Raw genomic sequence first — 18311 nt, 5'->3', positions numbered from 1 at the left:
CACAACACAAAGGTGCAACGCAAAGGAACAAAAAACAGTGATGCTTCTGGAATCATGGCAAGTCAAGGCTTTCATCTCCTGCAAGAAAGAAAGTAGACCTTCGTTCATTAATCAATAAATGAAGAGACTTGAATCTTCTAAGTCATCTGATTTCTCTCTCTCTCTCTCTCTCTCTCTTATTTCTGTCTGACATTGGCCATTATAAATGATCACTCTAGAGAGAGTTAGATGACGTACTCCGGCAAACAATTGGCCTTAAGCAGACACTACTTTCATTCTTTAAGAGAAACCAGTCGATATGGGTATCCACCAAACGGCAGAACTTACCGACGTGCATCCTGCAATGCTTCTCTGTAGGGGTACAAAAATGGAAGTAAACTTGCTGCGTGGTCTGTGTTCGAAGCAGATCGTTGGGAGCTCAAACACATATACTACCAATCATGTGTGTTGATGAGAACCAGCTGCCAAGACAACCATTTTGATGGAAAAGGAGGACCAACCGAAAGGATCTGACTTAGCAAGAGGATGCTCGAGAATAAGCCACCAAAGCTTTGTTTATGATGGGCCACTAACTTCCCGAAATCAAAGGAAATCGAATGAAGGTTCCTCGCAGGTGCTGTGTCAGCTTCTGGAGAGGCTTACATGATACTTATCTCGTGTCTCGGTAGAGAAAAGTGGGGAATGCCCCTCAAACCACAACCATTCCCTGGGTTTGGATCTCCCACAGATTTGCTGTGTCATTGGTCCAAGTCAAGGGACACTTGAGTCATTTCCAGGAAACCAGCAGCACTATATGAATGAGATCAGATTGCTGAGTCGTGCTTCCATGTCCTCTCCTCCTCCTCCTCCTCCCTGTGATTCTACCTCTTGGTTCTCCTCAGCTGCGAGCCTTCTCCAAGATGGCCAAGAGTCCATGGATATCTTTCTTGATGAGCTGCTGGGGGAAGAGTGTGAAGAGCTCTTCAGCGAGGCGCAGGGAGCTCCGAAGCAGCTCGAATTCCGGCATAAGCGACTCCTTCCGCGCACCGTTCTCCCCGGAGGACCTGTCGTTGACTCTGGCAGGATCCAACCTGCTTGCGTTCACAATTGCGGAGCTGAAAGCTGTCACCAGGAACTTCTCCATGACGAACTTCGTTGGATCGGGTGGATTTGGCCCTGTCTACAAGGGATACATTGATGAGAAGCTGCGGCCGGGGCTCAAGGCGCAGTATGTGGCGGTGAAGTCCCTGGACTTGGATGGATCGCAGGGCCACAGAGAGTGGCTGGTGAGTACTAACACGATCACCCTTGGTAATGAAGCTTGGATTGGATTCCTCTGTTTCCTGATCCCCTTGCTCTGCGTGTGTGATTCCAGGCGGAGGTCATCTTCCTCGGGCAACTGCGGCACCCCAACCTCGTTAAACTCGTTGGATACTGCTGTGAAGATGAACACAGGATGCTCGTCTACGAGTTTATGCCTGGAGGAAGCTTGGAAAGCCATATTTTCAAGAGTAAGTCTAATTTGATTTGTATGATCCATGGAATTTCCTCTTTAGATCTAAAACATCAATCTTTTTATCTTTGTTTTTTGGTTAAGAAGATGAATTATTGAGATTCTTCATAACTTTCTTATGAATTGAATCGTTCCACTTTCCTTTTGGGTCAATCATATGAATCGATCAGAGAGTGAGGTCAAATCAACCTTTTTTTTTGCTTTTTTGTGTTTATGGATGTCAAAGACAAAGTGGACAGCTCACAACCACTACATAAACGTAAAACTAAGGAAAGCCAAAAACACATTGTTTTCAAGCAAGGTTGGACTATCACATCAGACTACATTCCATTCTCATCTGGTCGCCAACTTTGTCATTCTGTTCATCCAACATGTACACACAGTTTAGGTGTAAATCGTATGAAGGTTTAAGCTTTATCTCCTTTATGTTGCACAGGCCTTCTTGCCTCATTGCCGTGGTCAACGAGGTTGAAGATTGCAGTGGGCGCCGCCAAGGGGCTCGCCTTTCTTCACGAGGCTGAGAAGCCGGTGATCTACCGCGATTTCAAAGCATCCAACATACTGCTCGAATCGGTAAATTTCTTGGACTTTGAACGAGTTAAAACAAGAAGTCTTTTTGCACGCATCAATGCAAACTTACCTCATCGCACGACGTTGACTTGGAATCACAGGATTACACGGCGAAGCTTTCGGACTTCGGGCTTGCCAAGGACGGACCTCAAGGAGACAACACGCATGTCACCACGCGTGTGATGGGCACGCATGGCTATGCGGCACCGGAGTACGTATTGACCGGTGAGAACTCGTAGCTGATTCGTGGTTTCCAGGTAGAAGATTACTGTGGCTGATAGTTGAGTAACAGTCCATCGATCCCCTGCACAGGCCACCTTACAGCCAAAAGCGACGTCTACAGCTTCGGAGTCGTGTTGCTGGAGCTGCTGACAGGGAGACGATGCGTCGATAAGAACCGCCCCAACAGGCAAAAGAACCTCGTCGACTGGGCGCGACCTTACCTGAACAACGCCGACAAGCTAAGCCGCGTCATGGATCCCAGCCTTGACGGACTCTATTCCACCAAGGGTGCTCAGAGGGCAGCCGCGATCGCTCACAAATGCCTGAGCCAGACTCCAAAGTCGAGGCCTGACATGAGGAGCGTCGTCGAGAGCTTGGAGCCACTCCTGAGCTTGAATGACGTGCCCGTTGGTCCCTTCGTGTACGTTGCGCCAACGGAGAGAGTCGGTGAGAAGAAGGAGAAGTTGCAGGAGATGGAGGAGAAGAAGATGGAAATGGAGACGGAAGAGAAGAACCATCACAATCGGGATGAAAGACACAAACAAAGGTTCCCGAACTCGGTCATTCATTCTGAGATCACCCTGCACAGGGATGGCAACAACTTGTATCGGAACTCCCACGTCCGGAGAACAGTGAGACAGAATCAGGAACGGGGAGCATAAACAACAACAGATGTTAGATTGCTTCATACTGTACATAGATTACAATCGGATACGACATTTTGTTTAGTTGCATCATTTCTTCGGATAATGTCAGATTTTAAGGAAGTTTTGACATAGAAGATGCCATGTACATTGGCTACACACTACGGATGAGAAGACTAATTAGCGAAAGGGGCCACCAGCGTGAAAAGTAGCTGATCCTTCCGGTTTGTTGTGGTTGTATCATTTTGGAAATATATTGTGCAATAAAAATAGAGTGAAGTTAAAAATAAAAAAAGATGGACATTAGATTTTGTAGTAGTTTCTGAGGCTTGCAAAATCTTTTCTCTGTTTTTAATGTCACATGTCAAGCATTAATTATATAATTAATGCTATATGTTAAGCCTCTAGATGGAATGATAATGATAAAAAATTTGAAGATTATCCTTATCCATTTGTCCTTTAATTGGGTACAACAGCAATAAAAACACCACACTTCACTTTCTTATTGAATGCGATTTGATCCTTTAGACTTTGCTATCAAAGGTCAAAGTCCTTATCAAGTTAGATAATACTTCACTTTCAAAAGTATGGTAAATGGTTTATAGTCAGTTAAATTTGCCATATATCGGCACACTTATTTTTCTTTTCATTTGCTGCTTTATTACAAGTAGAACATAATTAAAAGGGTGAGAAGAGCAGTACTATAAACATTCATAAGTTCATAAACATGACAATGGTTTTCTCTTCAAGCAGTCTGTTCTCTGCACTGTACAATTTCATCTTACCAACAAGACGGGTTATCTCTTATAAAACGCATATATCCTCAGAGGCCAAATCTACAGCATCAGCAACTACCTCTTCCGCCGCTTGGGTTCAGCCTGCAATAAGAAAAATGAAGGATCTGACGAATAAAATGACCATGAACGAACGAAAAATATCTGGTCATTGATAGCAATCTCTTTTAAAAGTTCTGCTACTCAAGACAACTGAATTAACACTCCCAAAATGTATATGCCAGCTTTTTACTATTTGAAATAGGAACCCAGCGGCTACTGCCTAAACTGGCAAGCTGTTCTTTAGAGGGTTAAATTGACTGGAAGCAAACACCTAAGTGGTAAGATGCACAATTAAGTTCCTATTTCCACAGCCCTACGATTTATTTACAAATGAAAAAAAGCTCCTTTTTCACATGGATACAAGAATGATGATTTAATATGTTCAAAAGCAACCCCCAGTATGACTGTTATGCACAAGACCATCGCACATGCTCCACAAAAGAAACCATTTCAATTAGCATACATCTACTAGTGCAGGATAGTCCTGAAGACAAAATTCACCTCAGTGAGCTCAACATAGTTTCTGAGCCAACAAACTTGAAATTTTGATTTAATCTATAAATTTTGGCACATTGGTATGTTTCAGAATCTGTTTAGTGTTACCTGAGATCCAAGTATGTACATTGACAGAATCCCACATCAAGAGTTTCCCTCCACTAGGATATCTTCCCTAGTCCACAATGCAAGTATTTTGGTTTTTAAGTGCTTTTAAAGGTTACATTATGGTTGCAGAACATGAGAACAGTCAAAATTAAGAATAAATATCAAATATCATGCAGCATTCTGTGTGGAATCTGCTTCTAGGCATAGATCTCAATTAACATATCATAAACATTTACAAGTATTTATACTGGATAAATTTTGTAGAAGGATATATATATACATATATATATTTATATACATATATATGTATATAAATGTGTGTGTGTGTATATATGTTATGTGTATGTATATATGTGTATGTGTATATATATATCAACTAAAACAGAAAAATATAAGGAACAAGATCCTGTTCTAATTTTCCCTTATACCTATGTCTAACATACATATAGTTTCCCAGGCATGCTAAATATAAATTGGTAAGTAGATAAAACATGGCATGAGGTTCTCTCATGATCAATATCAGGTGACTCTTTGCATAGCAAGAGTATATTAGTATGTGAATTGGATCTTTAATCCCCTTTATACTTCCACCAGTGAGCAATGCACTAAAATTCAATAACATAGCACATGATGTCGTATACAAAACCAAGAGAATTAATAAGATGCCTATAAGTTATGTGTACATGAGAAACAAAGATTATCATGATAACTGTCTTGTGGAAAGAAACTCCAATGTACTGTTTTGAGGTAACCAAACCTTGCACTGAAACCAAACTTTGTGAAGATTATAGTGACACCGATTGGAAGGTGCTTAGAAAATTTTCTTACTGCATATATTGTAACATTACTATCAGGGATATAATATTTTTCGAAGTTAGAACTTAACACAGTATAAGGCTAATGCATATGTACCGTAAGCACATGTTAGTTGGATACCAGACTTCTAAACCACTTCAAAATCAATAAGAAGAGTTTGGATAACAATCAAATTATAAAAAAAAAACAATTTGAAACTTTTTGTATTATTTACTATTATAACCAAGCATAATTACATCAATCAAGAACTAGGGGCAAATACGTAATTATCATATTACCTTGGCTTCAGAAACTGGTGAAGTTGGAAACCCATTCATAGATCTTTTGGCATCATTTTCAGAGACACAATCAGAGCATAGAAAGTGATCCAACTTTTTTGCTTGTTCAATTGTCATGCCCATGCAAGATGGATGGAACCTGTCCATAAATTCATGTTTATTACCTCAACCAAACAAAAAAAAATATTACCAAAGGAAATATAACACAATATAAACCAAAGGTTTAACAAAACAAAGCAAAAAATAATCTCAGCTCATACTAGGAACTGACGATGATCACATGCAACATCATAACATATATGCATTGTATTACTTGCAGGCTGCGGATGTTATAAAACAAACTTCTGGTCCAAATACATTGAGTGGTTTGTAGTTCACGAAGAGGTACTGTGATGATGAGAAACATTATTTGTGGAAACTCCAGCAACTTTGATGGGGAATTATGATTGGCTAAAAAATGCATTAACATAATGGCAACATATCACTGGTGGTCACTGTAAAGAAAAGCCCTACAATTAGAATCAGTGGACATGCTTATTTATAAACTTAATCTTAGGGAGTGAGGAAAATCTTATAGAAGATTCTTGTTGGGAGTCTTGACAGCCTAGATGACCAACTTCGTCCCAATAGAGTGGTTACCAACTTTTACTAACTTCGGTATTTTTAGACTAGCAAGTTGCAAGCCTTAGGAATGTTTTGGTAAAGGCTTTCAAATTTGCTTTCAAGTTCAACCTTTAATCAACTGAAGCTCAGTGTCTAAGCACCCATGAGCTTCATGTCTCAATATAACTTTGATAACTATCATACAAAGGCTTTTAACAAGAAAATGGCTTGTGCTACTACCAACACATAATGGACCAAGAAGTAAAGAACCACTAAGATAACATGAAATAAGTGTTATCCTCTTCATTGATTATTGGTAATTGTCAATGAAGCTACACAAGCTTTCTTTACATGCAATATGTGAATACTACACTTTAGCTAAAGGCCTAATCCACTCAAAAATGCAGCAAGGAGAGGAAGTGGCAGCTAAACCAGCAACATGACAGTCTCCAAGTTTGCAGCATCAAACACACGAAAATAAATAAAAGATGAGTTAGAAAAAAGAATCTTAGCTTGGCCATCTCTATTAAAAGATCATGTCTTCACTCCATTAAAAATATTACAGTGTATTCCAGAAGATGAATGACTAACTAATGAAGCTAAAAATAATAATGATATATCGTATTTAAATCAGAAGATATTCAGGGAGAAATATGGAAGAGCCAACCATAGCTTTAAGGAAAAAGATTAGCAAAAGCACGATAATCATTCAGCAGCAACTGGTCATGACTAGACTAAAAGTAGCCAAAGGCTTGTAGTGATCAGAGTAACAACAAAGAGGAGCAGAGCATGAAAGAATAACTTAGGTCACTTGCCAATCCTTGCATCCCTCACACTGGACCATGAGATCGTCAGGGTTGTAAGGCATCTCACACTTGCAGTACCTGAGACACAAAATGCCAGTTGACAAATGGACAGACAATTACGAGAAAGCTAAAGAAAAGTCAAAGGAATTAAAGAGAAATACACCGCGACACGGTCAGGAGTGAAGCCCCCAGTGGCCGCCTTGTACTCAAAGCGACAAAAGTAGTCCTCGGCACCAACATTCTCCAGCTTGGTGTAGTTCTTGAAGGAGTGGACCGTGCACTTGCCCTCGATGGTGTGTGCGCTCTGCACGTCATAGTGGTCGGAGAGAAAGAGCTCCTTGGCACCATGGAACTGCCGGCGGCCACCAATGGACTCCTCGGGGCGGTAGTACCACCGGACGCGGACGCGCACATTGTTGCGGTGGTCTGCCTCGATTTTCTCCACCCGTGCCACGTACGGTGGCTTCTCTGACTCCGCCGGCCGCATCAGCACGCAGTCCCCCACTACAACCCCCCCACCCCCCAGCAAGCATAAAACATTAGCAGCCAAAAATCGAGAAACAGATCCAAGAATGATATCATCCGCATAAAACTCTAATACCTTTGACGACCTTGTTGGTACCCTTGATGGAGTAGGAATCAAGGTCCTTCTTCCCCGGCTTGGTCTTGGCCATCAGCTGCATCCGACAGAGGACACCAAATCAAACCACTATCCCCTTTCGTCTCTCCGTGGATTACGCTGGAAGAGACGGATCGTTCGGATCTCCTTCTCCGTTGGTCGTGCTGAGATTGGAGGGGTGGAGGAAAGGCGATGGAATTAGACGGGAAATAGAAACCCTAGAGAGCGGTTGGGCGTCGACAAGAGTGGGATGTACAGGAGACGGCTCGTCGAGCGATGTAATTGTTTTCACTTTTTGTTTTTGGTTGGGTTAAATAACGGCCTCGCGTTGCGCTTCACGGACTACGGGGCCTACAGCGTAGTCATTAGGAGCTATGAGTGGGTTTGCTCTGCTGGATGGCATCAACCATGCACCAGCATTTCCTTCGATCATGATTTCGTACGTGTCCTTTCAAGTGACGTGGTCCGCGCTTTGTGGTCTGCAAAGGATTTGTGGAGATGATTACATCGATTTTACCCACAAAATCTAAGTTTTGACCTTTCATCTTAAACATCATTCATTCGAACGCTGGGGTATTCATTGTCGTCAGCTTTTTTGGCCTGCCCATCACCCGCCATGGGGCACCGATGAATGTCTTATTGCAAGCGGTGGCCTCGAAGATGGGCCACCGTTTGCCACCAAGGGGTGTGTCGCTGGCGGCAACTTGCTGCTGACGGTCTCCAAAGACTGCGGAGGTGAACGAGGCCGTGTTGGTGTTGCTATCCCTTACTTTGTCCCCGGTGGAGGAGGTGCCTCTTCATCACTGGTGGCAGAGGAGGTTGTTGGGGTGGATACGGAGGCGGTCCTGGTGGCCCTGATGTACTGGCCCGTGGTGGCGGCTGTGGCGGCCGTGACCATGATACCAACGACAGCGGCAAAGACATTAATAGCTGTTCAGAAGCAGCAACATGCTTCCACCTCCCATGGCAGCGGCCGCGGAGAACGGTGTCACGGAGCTCCGCTCCGAAACAGTAGATGACATCCAATTCATGCTCGTTAACGACGAGAATTCGCAGGTCGAATGCAGGGCGACTCTTAACCTTTGCTGCCTGACCGAGAAGAATAGGAAAGCAAAGAAAAGAAGGCCGTAGAGGACCAAGCTGCTGGCTGCAGTGATGGAGACAACGTTCTTGCTAGCGGCGGGGATGTTGGGAAGGCGATGGCGGGGCCATTGGCGGTTGCTTCTTACAGTGATGACTTATTTGTTGCAGTTGCGTGGAACCTTCGATTTCCATGTGACCATCAAGTTTCCTCTTTGTTGGCGAGAAGGCTAATGACTACTGAATCATAACAAAATAATAATAATAATAATGTAAATTTATGTGCTTTTTCATAAAATTTCCTTATTTAATTTTTATTGTTTCTTCATTTTGTTTTTCTTGTTTTATTTTTTTCCTCAATTGTCTCTTATTTTTTTCTTCGCCTTATTCTTCTTACCATCCTTTTAATAATTACACAACTCTCACTTTTCTTCATATGGAGTCAGATCTGATCATCTTACTAAATACATCACTTTTCTTCACCTCAAATATATTTTTTTATTATTCTTTTATCGTCTTACTAGGGACATATATCATAATATCATTAATTTAGTTAAAATTATCTTATAAAATATCATTATGATAATATCATAGAATTAATTAAAATTCAAGCACCCTTATGCCAGTGCCATATACTTAGAGATTGTCTAAATTGTAAGGACATCTTATGTTATCATCTGTAAGGTATTAATTTAGTTACAATTATGCTTGGGTCCCGAAGGATTTATAAAATAATAAATTGATTAATTCAAAAATGAGTGATGAACAAATCGTGATATCTCGCAAAGAGGATAGTTTTGCAAGTAATTTAATAAATATTCAATGTGAAAAAGAGAGAAAAAAAAGAAGGAACAAAATAAGGACTTTAGAAGATAAATAAACAATCGTAAGCCCATAAACAACTACTCACCGAGTGCATTTGGCATTGATTGGATTTTATAGGTTCGCACGTTAAACCTACGAGGACTTGTCAATGTGCCCAACACCTAATGAATAACCATTTGCCTTATAAAATTCTTTTTTTTTCTTTTTTGTCATTTCTCTTTTGCACTTTGAGTGTTTGCTAAATTGTTTATAAAGTTATCATCTTCTAAGACATTGTGATTTATTTACTACTCACTTTTGAACTAATCAATTTGCTCTCTTAGAGTCCATCTTTACTTGAGTAAAGTTGTAACTAGATTGATCCTTTGTCGATAGATTATATTATGATTTAAACGATCTTAGCTAAAAATACCTCATAACTTAGATAATTTCAACTAAGTTTATGACGTAAGGATATAGACATAGATAATTTCAGTTAAGTCCACGACATTATTGATATTTAACACAATAATATGCTAACTTTGTTAAATGTTTCTCTATTATTATTTAAATAAAATTATTTTACACTCAATACAATCAAATCATGCCATTTGCATAAGACATACACACATATGACAAAAAAGATATTTATGATAAAAAAAAACTCATGGCTCCTTGCGTTCACCCAAACGTTTAAGTGAGATGCATTCAACTAAGATTGAAAACAAAAAAAATTTGAAGCATATAGTGCTACTAACCAAATCTAAAGCGTGCATCTGTTCAATACCATCCAGGATCAGAAAAGTAATTAAAATATAATTTAATTATTTTAATAGAGACAGTAATATAAATTGAGGTCTGGAGATAGATATTATGCTCCGAGATAATCAATACTTATATTATTAGATTGAGCTTATAAATTTAAAATAGATTTAGTAATTTTTAATTTTCTATTTAACAAAATTATCAGAAAACGGGTTTCTAATGCTCTATCTCTTTTCTTATGCATTTAATTCTGGTGGGAGTCTGAAGAAATCAGCGAGCTATGAAGCAGAAGAAAGTTGACTTTTTAGAAGTACGACTTTTTTAATCAAAATTCATTGATTATGTCAAGCCTGCATCTGCATATGTCATCAATTCCTCGTGTCTTGTCGACGGAGTCATCAAGAAATCCCCACCCCGTTTCGTAACCCTTCACGCTACATGCCACGACCCGCCACCAAACGAACCTCTAGTAATCCGTATCGGCGTTTTCCCCCACCGAAGAATTGTGGTTGGTAGGAAATGGAAGTTTCCACCCAGCGGCAGCGAGCTATGACCTCTTCTGCCTTTCCGTGTACGAATGAAGCCGTCGGCCGATGAAACCGTGTCCGTGAACGGCGACTACCCACCCAACTTCTTTCCACAGCACGCCCCCACCCCCCCCCCCACAACAATCTCCTCTTCTTCGTTCTTCTCTTCCACGGTTTCCTCCAAAGTCATCTCCAGCCTGTTCATGGCCTCTAAACGGTGCCTCCCTCTCCCTCTCCTTCCTCTTCTCCTTTCTTCTTTGATCTTGTGTCTCGCATCGGCATCGGCATCGGCATCGGCATTGGCATCGACTTCTCCTCCGAGGCGGCGGCTTCTAGATACCAATCCCCCACCTTCAGGCCCCAAGAACATCCAGACCTTTTTCCCATCCCTTCCTTCCCCGGCCTTCCAGAATAGACCTCCTCCGCCGGTGGCCCCGCCATCGCTTCCACCAGCGCCTCCGCCGACTGTGTTGAAGACGAGCAACAGTAACGTGAAGAAGGCGGTTGCCATCACTGCGGCCAGTAGCTTCGGCCTCTGCGGCCTCCTTTTCGTGACTTTCCTGTTCTTATCGGTCAGGCAACGAAAGGTAGAAGTTGGCAATGGCGGAAATAGCACCCTCAACGAGCGCCTCCAGTCCAAACCAAAGCTCCAGCCTACAAGAAGTCTTATTGTTGACGAGAATGGATTGGACGCAATCTACTGGCGAGAGTTCAACCAGAAGAGGTGCCAACACTGTCACCACGTATTGGATCCGTCCGGCCTCATCGAGGAGAAAGAAGGAGGAGTCGCTGATCATTCGCCCCCGAGAAACGACCGGAAGATTCAAGAGAAGCCATTGCTTCCCGCTGGTTCCATCCGTTCCTCGTCGCAGTCATTTGCTTCGGAGCAGAGCTCGGCGTCACCGTTCTCCGCGGCTGCTGCGCCCATGCGGAGGAGTTCGAAGCATGTTGCTGCCTCTGAACAGCAATCGTTGCCTCCGCCGCCTGGTAGATTGACATCGTCGTCATCACCCCAACATCCGCCACCGCCGCCATCGCACTCGCCACCGCAGGCCAGTAACTCGGCGCCACCAGGCCCACCTCCGCCTCCGCCTCCACCGCCACCAGCAATGAAGTCGAGCGCAGCACCTCGACCACCTCCTCCTCCTCTGCCACCAGTGAGAAAATCGAATGCGGTTCCTCCACAGGGGACGAAGTCAAACACATTGGCTCCGCAATCCGCACCTCCACCGCCCCCACCACCTGGCGGCAGCCGTCCATCCAGCGGTCCATCTTCGAGGCCACCGCCTGTACCGGGACAATCATCGGCGGCCATCGGAGCGGAAGGCGGGCCGAAAAAGCTGAAGCCATTGCACTGGGATAAGATGAACCCAATTAACCCCCAGCATTCAATGGTCTGGGATAAGATCACCGACGGCTCATTCAAGTAAGCTCCACTTCCACATTTCTTTCCTCTCTGTGAATTCTAGGGAATCGGTTTAACCGAGCGTAGCGCATGCAATTTCAATGTGGAATAAGCCACCCAATTTATCCTCTTTACGGAGAGAGCTGTCAAACCTTCAACTTGGAGGTGGCATTTCGGCGAACAAGTTGCAGGCACTAAACTTTAGGGACAATTAGATTTAACCGACAACTACTATCATGGATTGATCTAATCACAATTGCCAAAGCTTTTTAGTAAGATCCATCATGTGAGATCACAATTAAAACCTTCTTAGAGTAGCAATACTAACATCCTTTTTTAACCTTCAATTTGCAAGAGTAGAACAAATCCGAACTGATGCAAAGGCAAATATATTTGTTTTCCCGAATCAATTAATTTCTTAAGATTTGAAACTTTCAAGTTCGTGAATTGATCAAATCCACTATTTATATGCTTTGAGATGCTGTCATGGGGGCCAAACGCATGCTGCGGTAGTCCTATTTTTATGTATGACTGTTAGAGATGGATAAACCTATTCTACACCAACAGCCTCTTGAAATTAATTAGTGGAGTACAGATCATAATCCACCTCGAGCAAACTTTGACCTGGTAACTGAGTATGAGCACCATCTGATAGCCTCTTTGACTGCTTCTTCATCTGATAGCTTTCTATTAATCTATTTTTCATATGAAATGGTTTTCTTCTTCTGAAATGTTAATTACTGCACTCTCATATTACACTCTCACATAACAAAGTATGGAGTTGCTATGACTCTTGACTTGAAATGAATTAAGAAGGTTGACATGCATTGCAGGAAAATACAAGTTCACAGACATTATCTCGAGCATGTCATCTGCATGTCTGATGCCAGTTGATGTTGGCAGACCTAATGCACTGATAAATTCGATTCGCAGATCTTACCGGCTTAGTTATGATGCCTTTTGATTGCTAATCTTGTAGTAAAAGTCTGATTCATGTTCGTATGATGGAGTCGTCTCGTTCTTATGACTCTTCTGTTTGGCTCGGCAGGTTCGATGAAGACATCATGGAAGCTCTCTTTGGCACGATGGCTACCAACAAGAAATCCTCGAACGCGGCCAAAGACAAGGGCAAAGGCGCCGCCTCATCCACCAATGGCGGCCCCGTCACTCCCACGCAGATCTCCCTGCTCGACTCACGCAAGTCGCAGAACATCGCTATCGTCCTCCGCTCCCTGGCCCTGAGCCGTCAGGACATCCTCGACGCCCTTGTCGAGGGTCGTGGCCTTCCCGCCGACGTCCTCGAACGGCTCACCAAGATCGCACCCACCAAGGATGAGGAAGCCTTGATTCGAGACTACACCGGCAACCCTGCGAAGCTTGCCGACGCCGAGTCCTTCCTCTTCCACATCCTGCGTGCCGTCTCCTCGCCCTTTCTGCGCCTCGAAGCCATGCTCTTCCGGACCAATTACGAGCACGAGGTGGCGCACCTGAAGCAGTCTCTTCAAACGCTGGAACTGGCGTGCAAGGAGCTCAAGAGCCGTGGCCTGTTCTTGAAGCTACTGGAAGCGGTCCTCAAGGCCGGCAACCTCATGAACGCCGGCACGGCCAGGGGCAACGCGCAGGCCTTTAACCTCTCGGCGCTCTGCAAGCTGTCCGACGTGAAGAGCACTGACGGCAGCACGACGCTGCTCCACTTCGTGGTGGAGGAGGTCATCCGGTCGGAGGGCAAGCGGCTGGTGGTCAACCGCAACCACAGCCTGCGCCAGTCCGGCATCAGCGGTCCGACGCTCGACCGGACGATGAGCCGTGCCGCGAGAGAAGAAAGGGAGAAGGAGTACATAAAGCTGGGACTGCCGATCGTGGGCGGGATCAGCGACGAGTTCGCCAACGCGAAGAAAGCAGCCGGCATAGACTACGACGTGCTTGCCGGGACGTGCGCGTCACTCGGGGCGCGCCTGGCGGAGATCAGGAGATTCGTGGACACATGCAACGGCGACGGATTCGTGATTGAGATGCGAGCGTTCATGGGCGGGGCGGAGGAGGAGCTGAAGGCGGTGAGGGGAGAGCAGGCCCGGGTTCTGGAGCTGGTGAAGAGCACCACGGAGTACTACCAGCCCGGAGCTTCCAAGGACAAAGGGAGCCACCCGCTTCAGCTGTTCGTGATCGTGAGGGACTTCTTGAACATGGTGGATAAGGCCTGCGTGGACATTGCCAGAAACCTGCAGAGGAGGAGGCCGGCGGACGCAGGGTCGGCGTCCAAGGCGGGTTCGAAAGCGGTGTCGGTGGCGGCCGATCAGGGTTCGGAGAGCGGCAGGAAACCGATGGCGAGATTTCCATACTTGCCGCCAAACTTCATGTCGGAAAATTCCAAGTCGGACTCGAGCAGCGACGACGATGACGGGCCGTCGTGACGGGGAAGAGGAGGCAGCAGCAGAGTGGCTGCTTGTGTGCTAAGATTCGTGTCGAGAATGATTGATTAACATTGTTGATTGATTTTTCTTTTTTTTTGGGTTAAATTAATTAAATTCTGTAATTAGTGTCAACGTTGTTTTCGATTCACAATTCCAAAGTGTAGAAAAATATTAGTTTGATGATATGTATTCATCTTTATTTTTGAAGCTTACTATTCATTTTTTTTTTCTATTAACAATCTCTTTACTATTGATAATTATTTAAAATAATAAAAAAATATTATTTATAATTCTAATATTATCAATTTTATTCTTGGGAAATTATTTATAATCCCACAATCTCTTATTTCATACTTATGTCATTCGATGATGTTTGACATCACTTGTTGTCCCCTCGATATCGTCCTTCCTCAAGAAAGAAGAGGATTAGGAAATAGAAAAAAAATATTTTTATTTATTTAAAAATATCTTTAAAAAATTAAAATGAGATTATAAACAGTAAAAAAAGTTACAAATAATAATCTTTTTAATTTTTATAAGTCAAGAATTTGAAGTTACTATGTGACGGTTGAGCAATAATTAATATGTTAAACGAACATATTCAATTAATTATGGGATGAATATTTAATCATGTGTCCAACCTGAAAAATAAATGATAAATTGAGTTTATGGTATTAATTAGTTAAACACTAATTTTAATTTTGTCACTCCTATAGATTTTCGTTTGAACTTGTTCAAAGGTTTGAACAATTCCATCCATTTGTTTTTAAGTTCATACTGTAATGCATATTGAACCAATGTTATTATTATAATTATTCATTCTCATATGAATATTGCAACTTGATCATCTTCCATGACAACTTGTTTATTAACTTTTACTATCGAGACATCGAATTTGATTCCTCCACTTTGTTACAGTTCTTATTGAGCTGGGAATGTTGGGAACACTTGAGGTTGAAACCTTTCAATCAATTGTTTGATAAAATAAGAAGAGTCATCATCTTTGTGTGTTTAAGCCCCCTTTAAGGTGTTACCTTACAAGAGCTTCTTAACTTGAATAGTTTGTGGTATTCTCCCACGAGGAAGTTTGCTTCTCGCATCTTTGGATCCTTCACCATCTCCTCCAACTGGGTTTCTGCAATCCCCCATTTTTAAGGTAAATGATCGTGAGGAGTTTATTTCTGACTTGTGAGTTCCTTTGAAGAACTTTCTACTTGATTGAGCTCCACTGCATAAGTGAAGAGAACCGAACTACTTTGATTAACTTCACCAAAATTGCTCCAAGTGTACTACTTGCTCTGAGTCAGTTGGTTTCTTGATTTCACTCGTTCTTCGACTTTTGGAGTGCCAAAAGTATTGTTGAATCTGAGTTGGGTTTCACCCTCACGGAATGCCTATTTAATTAATAGCTTTGCCGACACCTTTCGCATCAACTATGCTTCATTTATGGTCAGAATCAAGGTTTGCCGTACCGGACTGTACCGCCCGGTACGGGCGGTACGTACCGGTCCGACAGGCTAGCGGTACGCGGACCGCCCTGTACCGGTCCGCCCGTACCGAGCACTGTAGCAGTCCACTGTAGCACTGTAGTAGTGCTCGGTACACCTGGGTGTACCGAGCGGTATACCGTACCGTACCGGTACTGAGCCTGAGTCGAAACGCCGGTACGGTACGGTACAGCGAACCTTGGTTAGAATTATGTTTTTCCCTCGAGAGCATAAATTTGGTTACGCTTGAAGACTTACCACTACAGTATTATAACCCATACTATCATGTTCATAAGCTTCTAATCCGATGGTTGAGTTCCTCCTAGATCATCTTAATATCTTACTTATAGTAATTCGCTATTATTGCACATCCTGTGTTTTATAAGGTATTTCCCATCAGATCTTATATCAATAAAATGAACTTTTTGATGTGGTCACCGTTAGCTTGTTGTAGGGCATTCCAGAACCTATGAGCAAAGCTTAGCTCTAGGATGATCCATCATCCAATAGCTTATCTAAGATGTCATGAGATTCTCCTGCTCTAAAAATAATGATAACCGAAGTGGATGGTTAATTAGATCTATGACTCCTTGGTTGAGCTTGAGCTATCATTCCACCTTGTATCGTTGTGGAATAAACTTTGACAAATAATTTATCGACAAATCAATATATTCTTCAAGAGTGTCTGTCTCGATGGACACTTACCCTACGATGATAAAATCTTCTAACTCCGATTGCATTATTGTAGGATGAATTATTTTTTTTAACCTCAACTCCCTTATTATTTATATGACTGATTATATATATGTCTTCCTTGTTATAAGACTATAAAATGGAGAATCAGTCCATCAGAAAATAAATGAATTTAAGAACAAACTTTCATTTATGATAGAAACTTCATTTTAAAAATAACCTGAAAATCTTTGTGCCATAAAGTTAGCGCTCCCACTCTCATCTTTAATCTAAACGTTAACTCCTTTGTCAATTGAGAAATATGCTCCACTTTTAAATTAATTTTTTATGCGACTTATAACCTTTTGCTAGTTTCAATCTATATCTCCTTGCCTCCCAATCAACTATTTATTTACTAGTATGTGGCTCTTGTATCCCCATTATGCCGGTCACATTCCTATTCGATTTGATATCCATAAATATTAATATATTATCATATACCTTTGTTTTTGATTACTTGAACTAGTCGTGCATTTAACAATTAATAATTACATTATCCTAACGCATGATATTCCTTCGTTAAGCTTAAAGAGTCGATCTTTTTCTTTGACCTCTACTTAGGTTTCTCTTGGACTTCACCTCGCAAACAAAAATACAACTCCCATGCGAGGTCTTGGTGATAAGTTGTTGACTTCATTCCTTCTGGATCCATGTTGCATTGAATCTTTTTTCTTGAGGTCGTTCCATTTGAAAGATTTTATAGAGCCCATTTTCCAATAAGCATTTCTTTTCCTTTGTCATCTCTCATATGAGACGTTCCACCTCAGCAATTGCATCTGTTAGCTCATAAACACAACTCCTCTTTAGCCAATGGTTTTAGACAATTGAGAAAATAGAAAAGTTTGTCATTCTCATATATATATATATATATATATATATATATATATATATATATATATATATATATATATATATATATATATATATATATATATATATATATATATATATATATATATATATGTATGTCTTGAATATCTAACATCATCACATAAAATAACTTCACATAATCTCAAATCGTAGAGGTTTGGCAAACTTGCCATAACTTCACATAATCTCAAATTGTAGAGGTGTGACGAACTCTATACTCTATTGCATAAATTAAATTTACAACTCGCCCAAGTACTGATGTTACAATTATCATAGTGTATTTCCCACAACAATTTTGCATTCCTAATGAGATGCATTGTTGTGTTGTTTACGACGACACCTTAGTGTATTTCCCACAACAATTTTGCATTCTCAATGAGATATATTGTTGTTTCCGACAGGTATCAATTTGGATAGGATTATTTTAAAGTATTAATCCATCAAAAAGAAAGTTTTTTAATTCTTTAAAATCCCGAGCATCCCTCCCCCAGCTTTATGGTTTGGGAGCTCATGCTCTCCATGAGAGATGATAATGAGATATTCCTTAACTTGTATGAGTAACTATTCATGAGCTATCAATTTCCTTACTTGCTCTTACAAGTATATTGCTTGAACTCTCTTACGTCACCTATCAATCTTTGAACTTGGATCTCCAACTGAGCCAATTGGGATTCTAATCATTTAGGATTCCAATCATCTATTCTTACTGAGCTCTAGTTAGGATTCCAATCATTCTTGTAG

At 41.9% G+C, this 18311-nt stretch overlaps 3 protein-coding genes across 4 annotated transcripts; 2 read left to right on the top strand and 1 right to left on the bottom strand.

Annotated features, from left to right (window-relative positions):
* The first annotated feature begins 822 nt into the window (after positions 1–822).
* LOC135619717 (serine/threonine-protein kinase RIPK-like) lies at positions 823–3076 on the top strand. Its single transcript, XM_065121990.1, has 5 exons — positions 823–1265; positions 1355–1490; positions 1929–2065; positions 2164–2287; positions 2375–3076. Exons 1-5 carry the CDS (start codon positions 900–902, stop codon positions 2944–2946), a joined length of 1335 nt encoding a protein of 444 aa, XP_064978062.1. The 5' UTR covers positions 823–899; the 3' UTR covers positions 2947–3076.
* A 530-nt stretch (positions 3077–3606) lies between these two features.
* Positions 3607–7775, bottom strand: LOC103995286 (chromatin remodeling protein EBS). 2 transcript variants are annotated; one of them, XM_065121992.1, is made up of 6 exons: positions 7472–7775; positions 7032–7374; positions 6880–6948; positions 5462–5600; positions 4368–4434; positions 3607–3806 (listed from the first exon to the last, which is right to left on the bottom strand). In XM_065121992.1, the coding sequence occupies exons 1-6, from the start codon at positions 7551–7553 to the stop codon at positions 3802–3804; spliced, it is 705 nt and encodes a 234-aa protein (XP_064978064.1). In that variant the 5' UTR covers positions 7554–7775; the 3' UTR covers positions 3607–3801. The 2 variants fall into 2 exon arrangements, with proteins under 2 accessions (XP_064978064.1, XP_009414116.1); XM_009415841.3 differs by lacking the exon at positions 4368–4434.
* A 2925-nt stretch (positions 7776–10700) lies between these two features.
* On the top strand, positions 10701–14688 carry LOC135619715 (formin-like protein 16). The gene is made up of 2 exons (XM_065121985.1): positions 10701–12091; positions 13119–14688. The coding sequence occupies exons 1-2, from the start codon at positions 10716–10718 to the stop codon at positions 14479–14481; spliced, it is 2739 nt and encodes a 912-aa protein (XP_064978057.1). The 5' UTR covers positions 10701–10715; the 3' UTR covers positions 14482–14688.
* Positions 14689–18311: the final 3623 nt, after the last annotated feature.

Source organism: Musa acuminata, chromosome BXJ2-8 (genome assembly GCF_036884655.1).
Source record: "Musa acuminata AAA Group cultivar baxijiao chromosome BXJ2-8, Cavendish_Baxijiao_AAA, whole genome shotgun sequence".
NCBI lineage: Eukaryota > Viridiplantae > Streptophyta > Magnoliopsida > Zingiberales > Musaceae > Musa > Musa acuminata.
The sequence above is the reverse complement of the archived record's forward strand: the minus strand, read 5'-3'. Positions and strand labels throughout refer to the sequence as shown.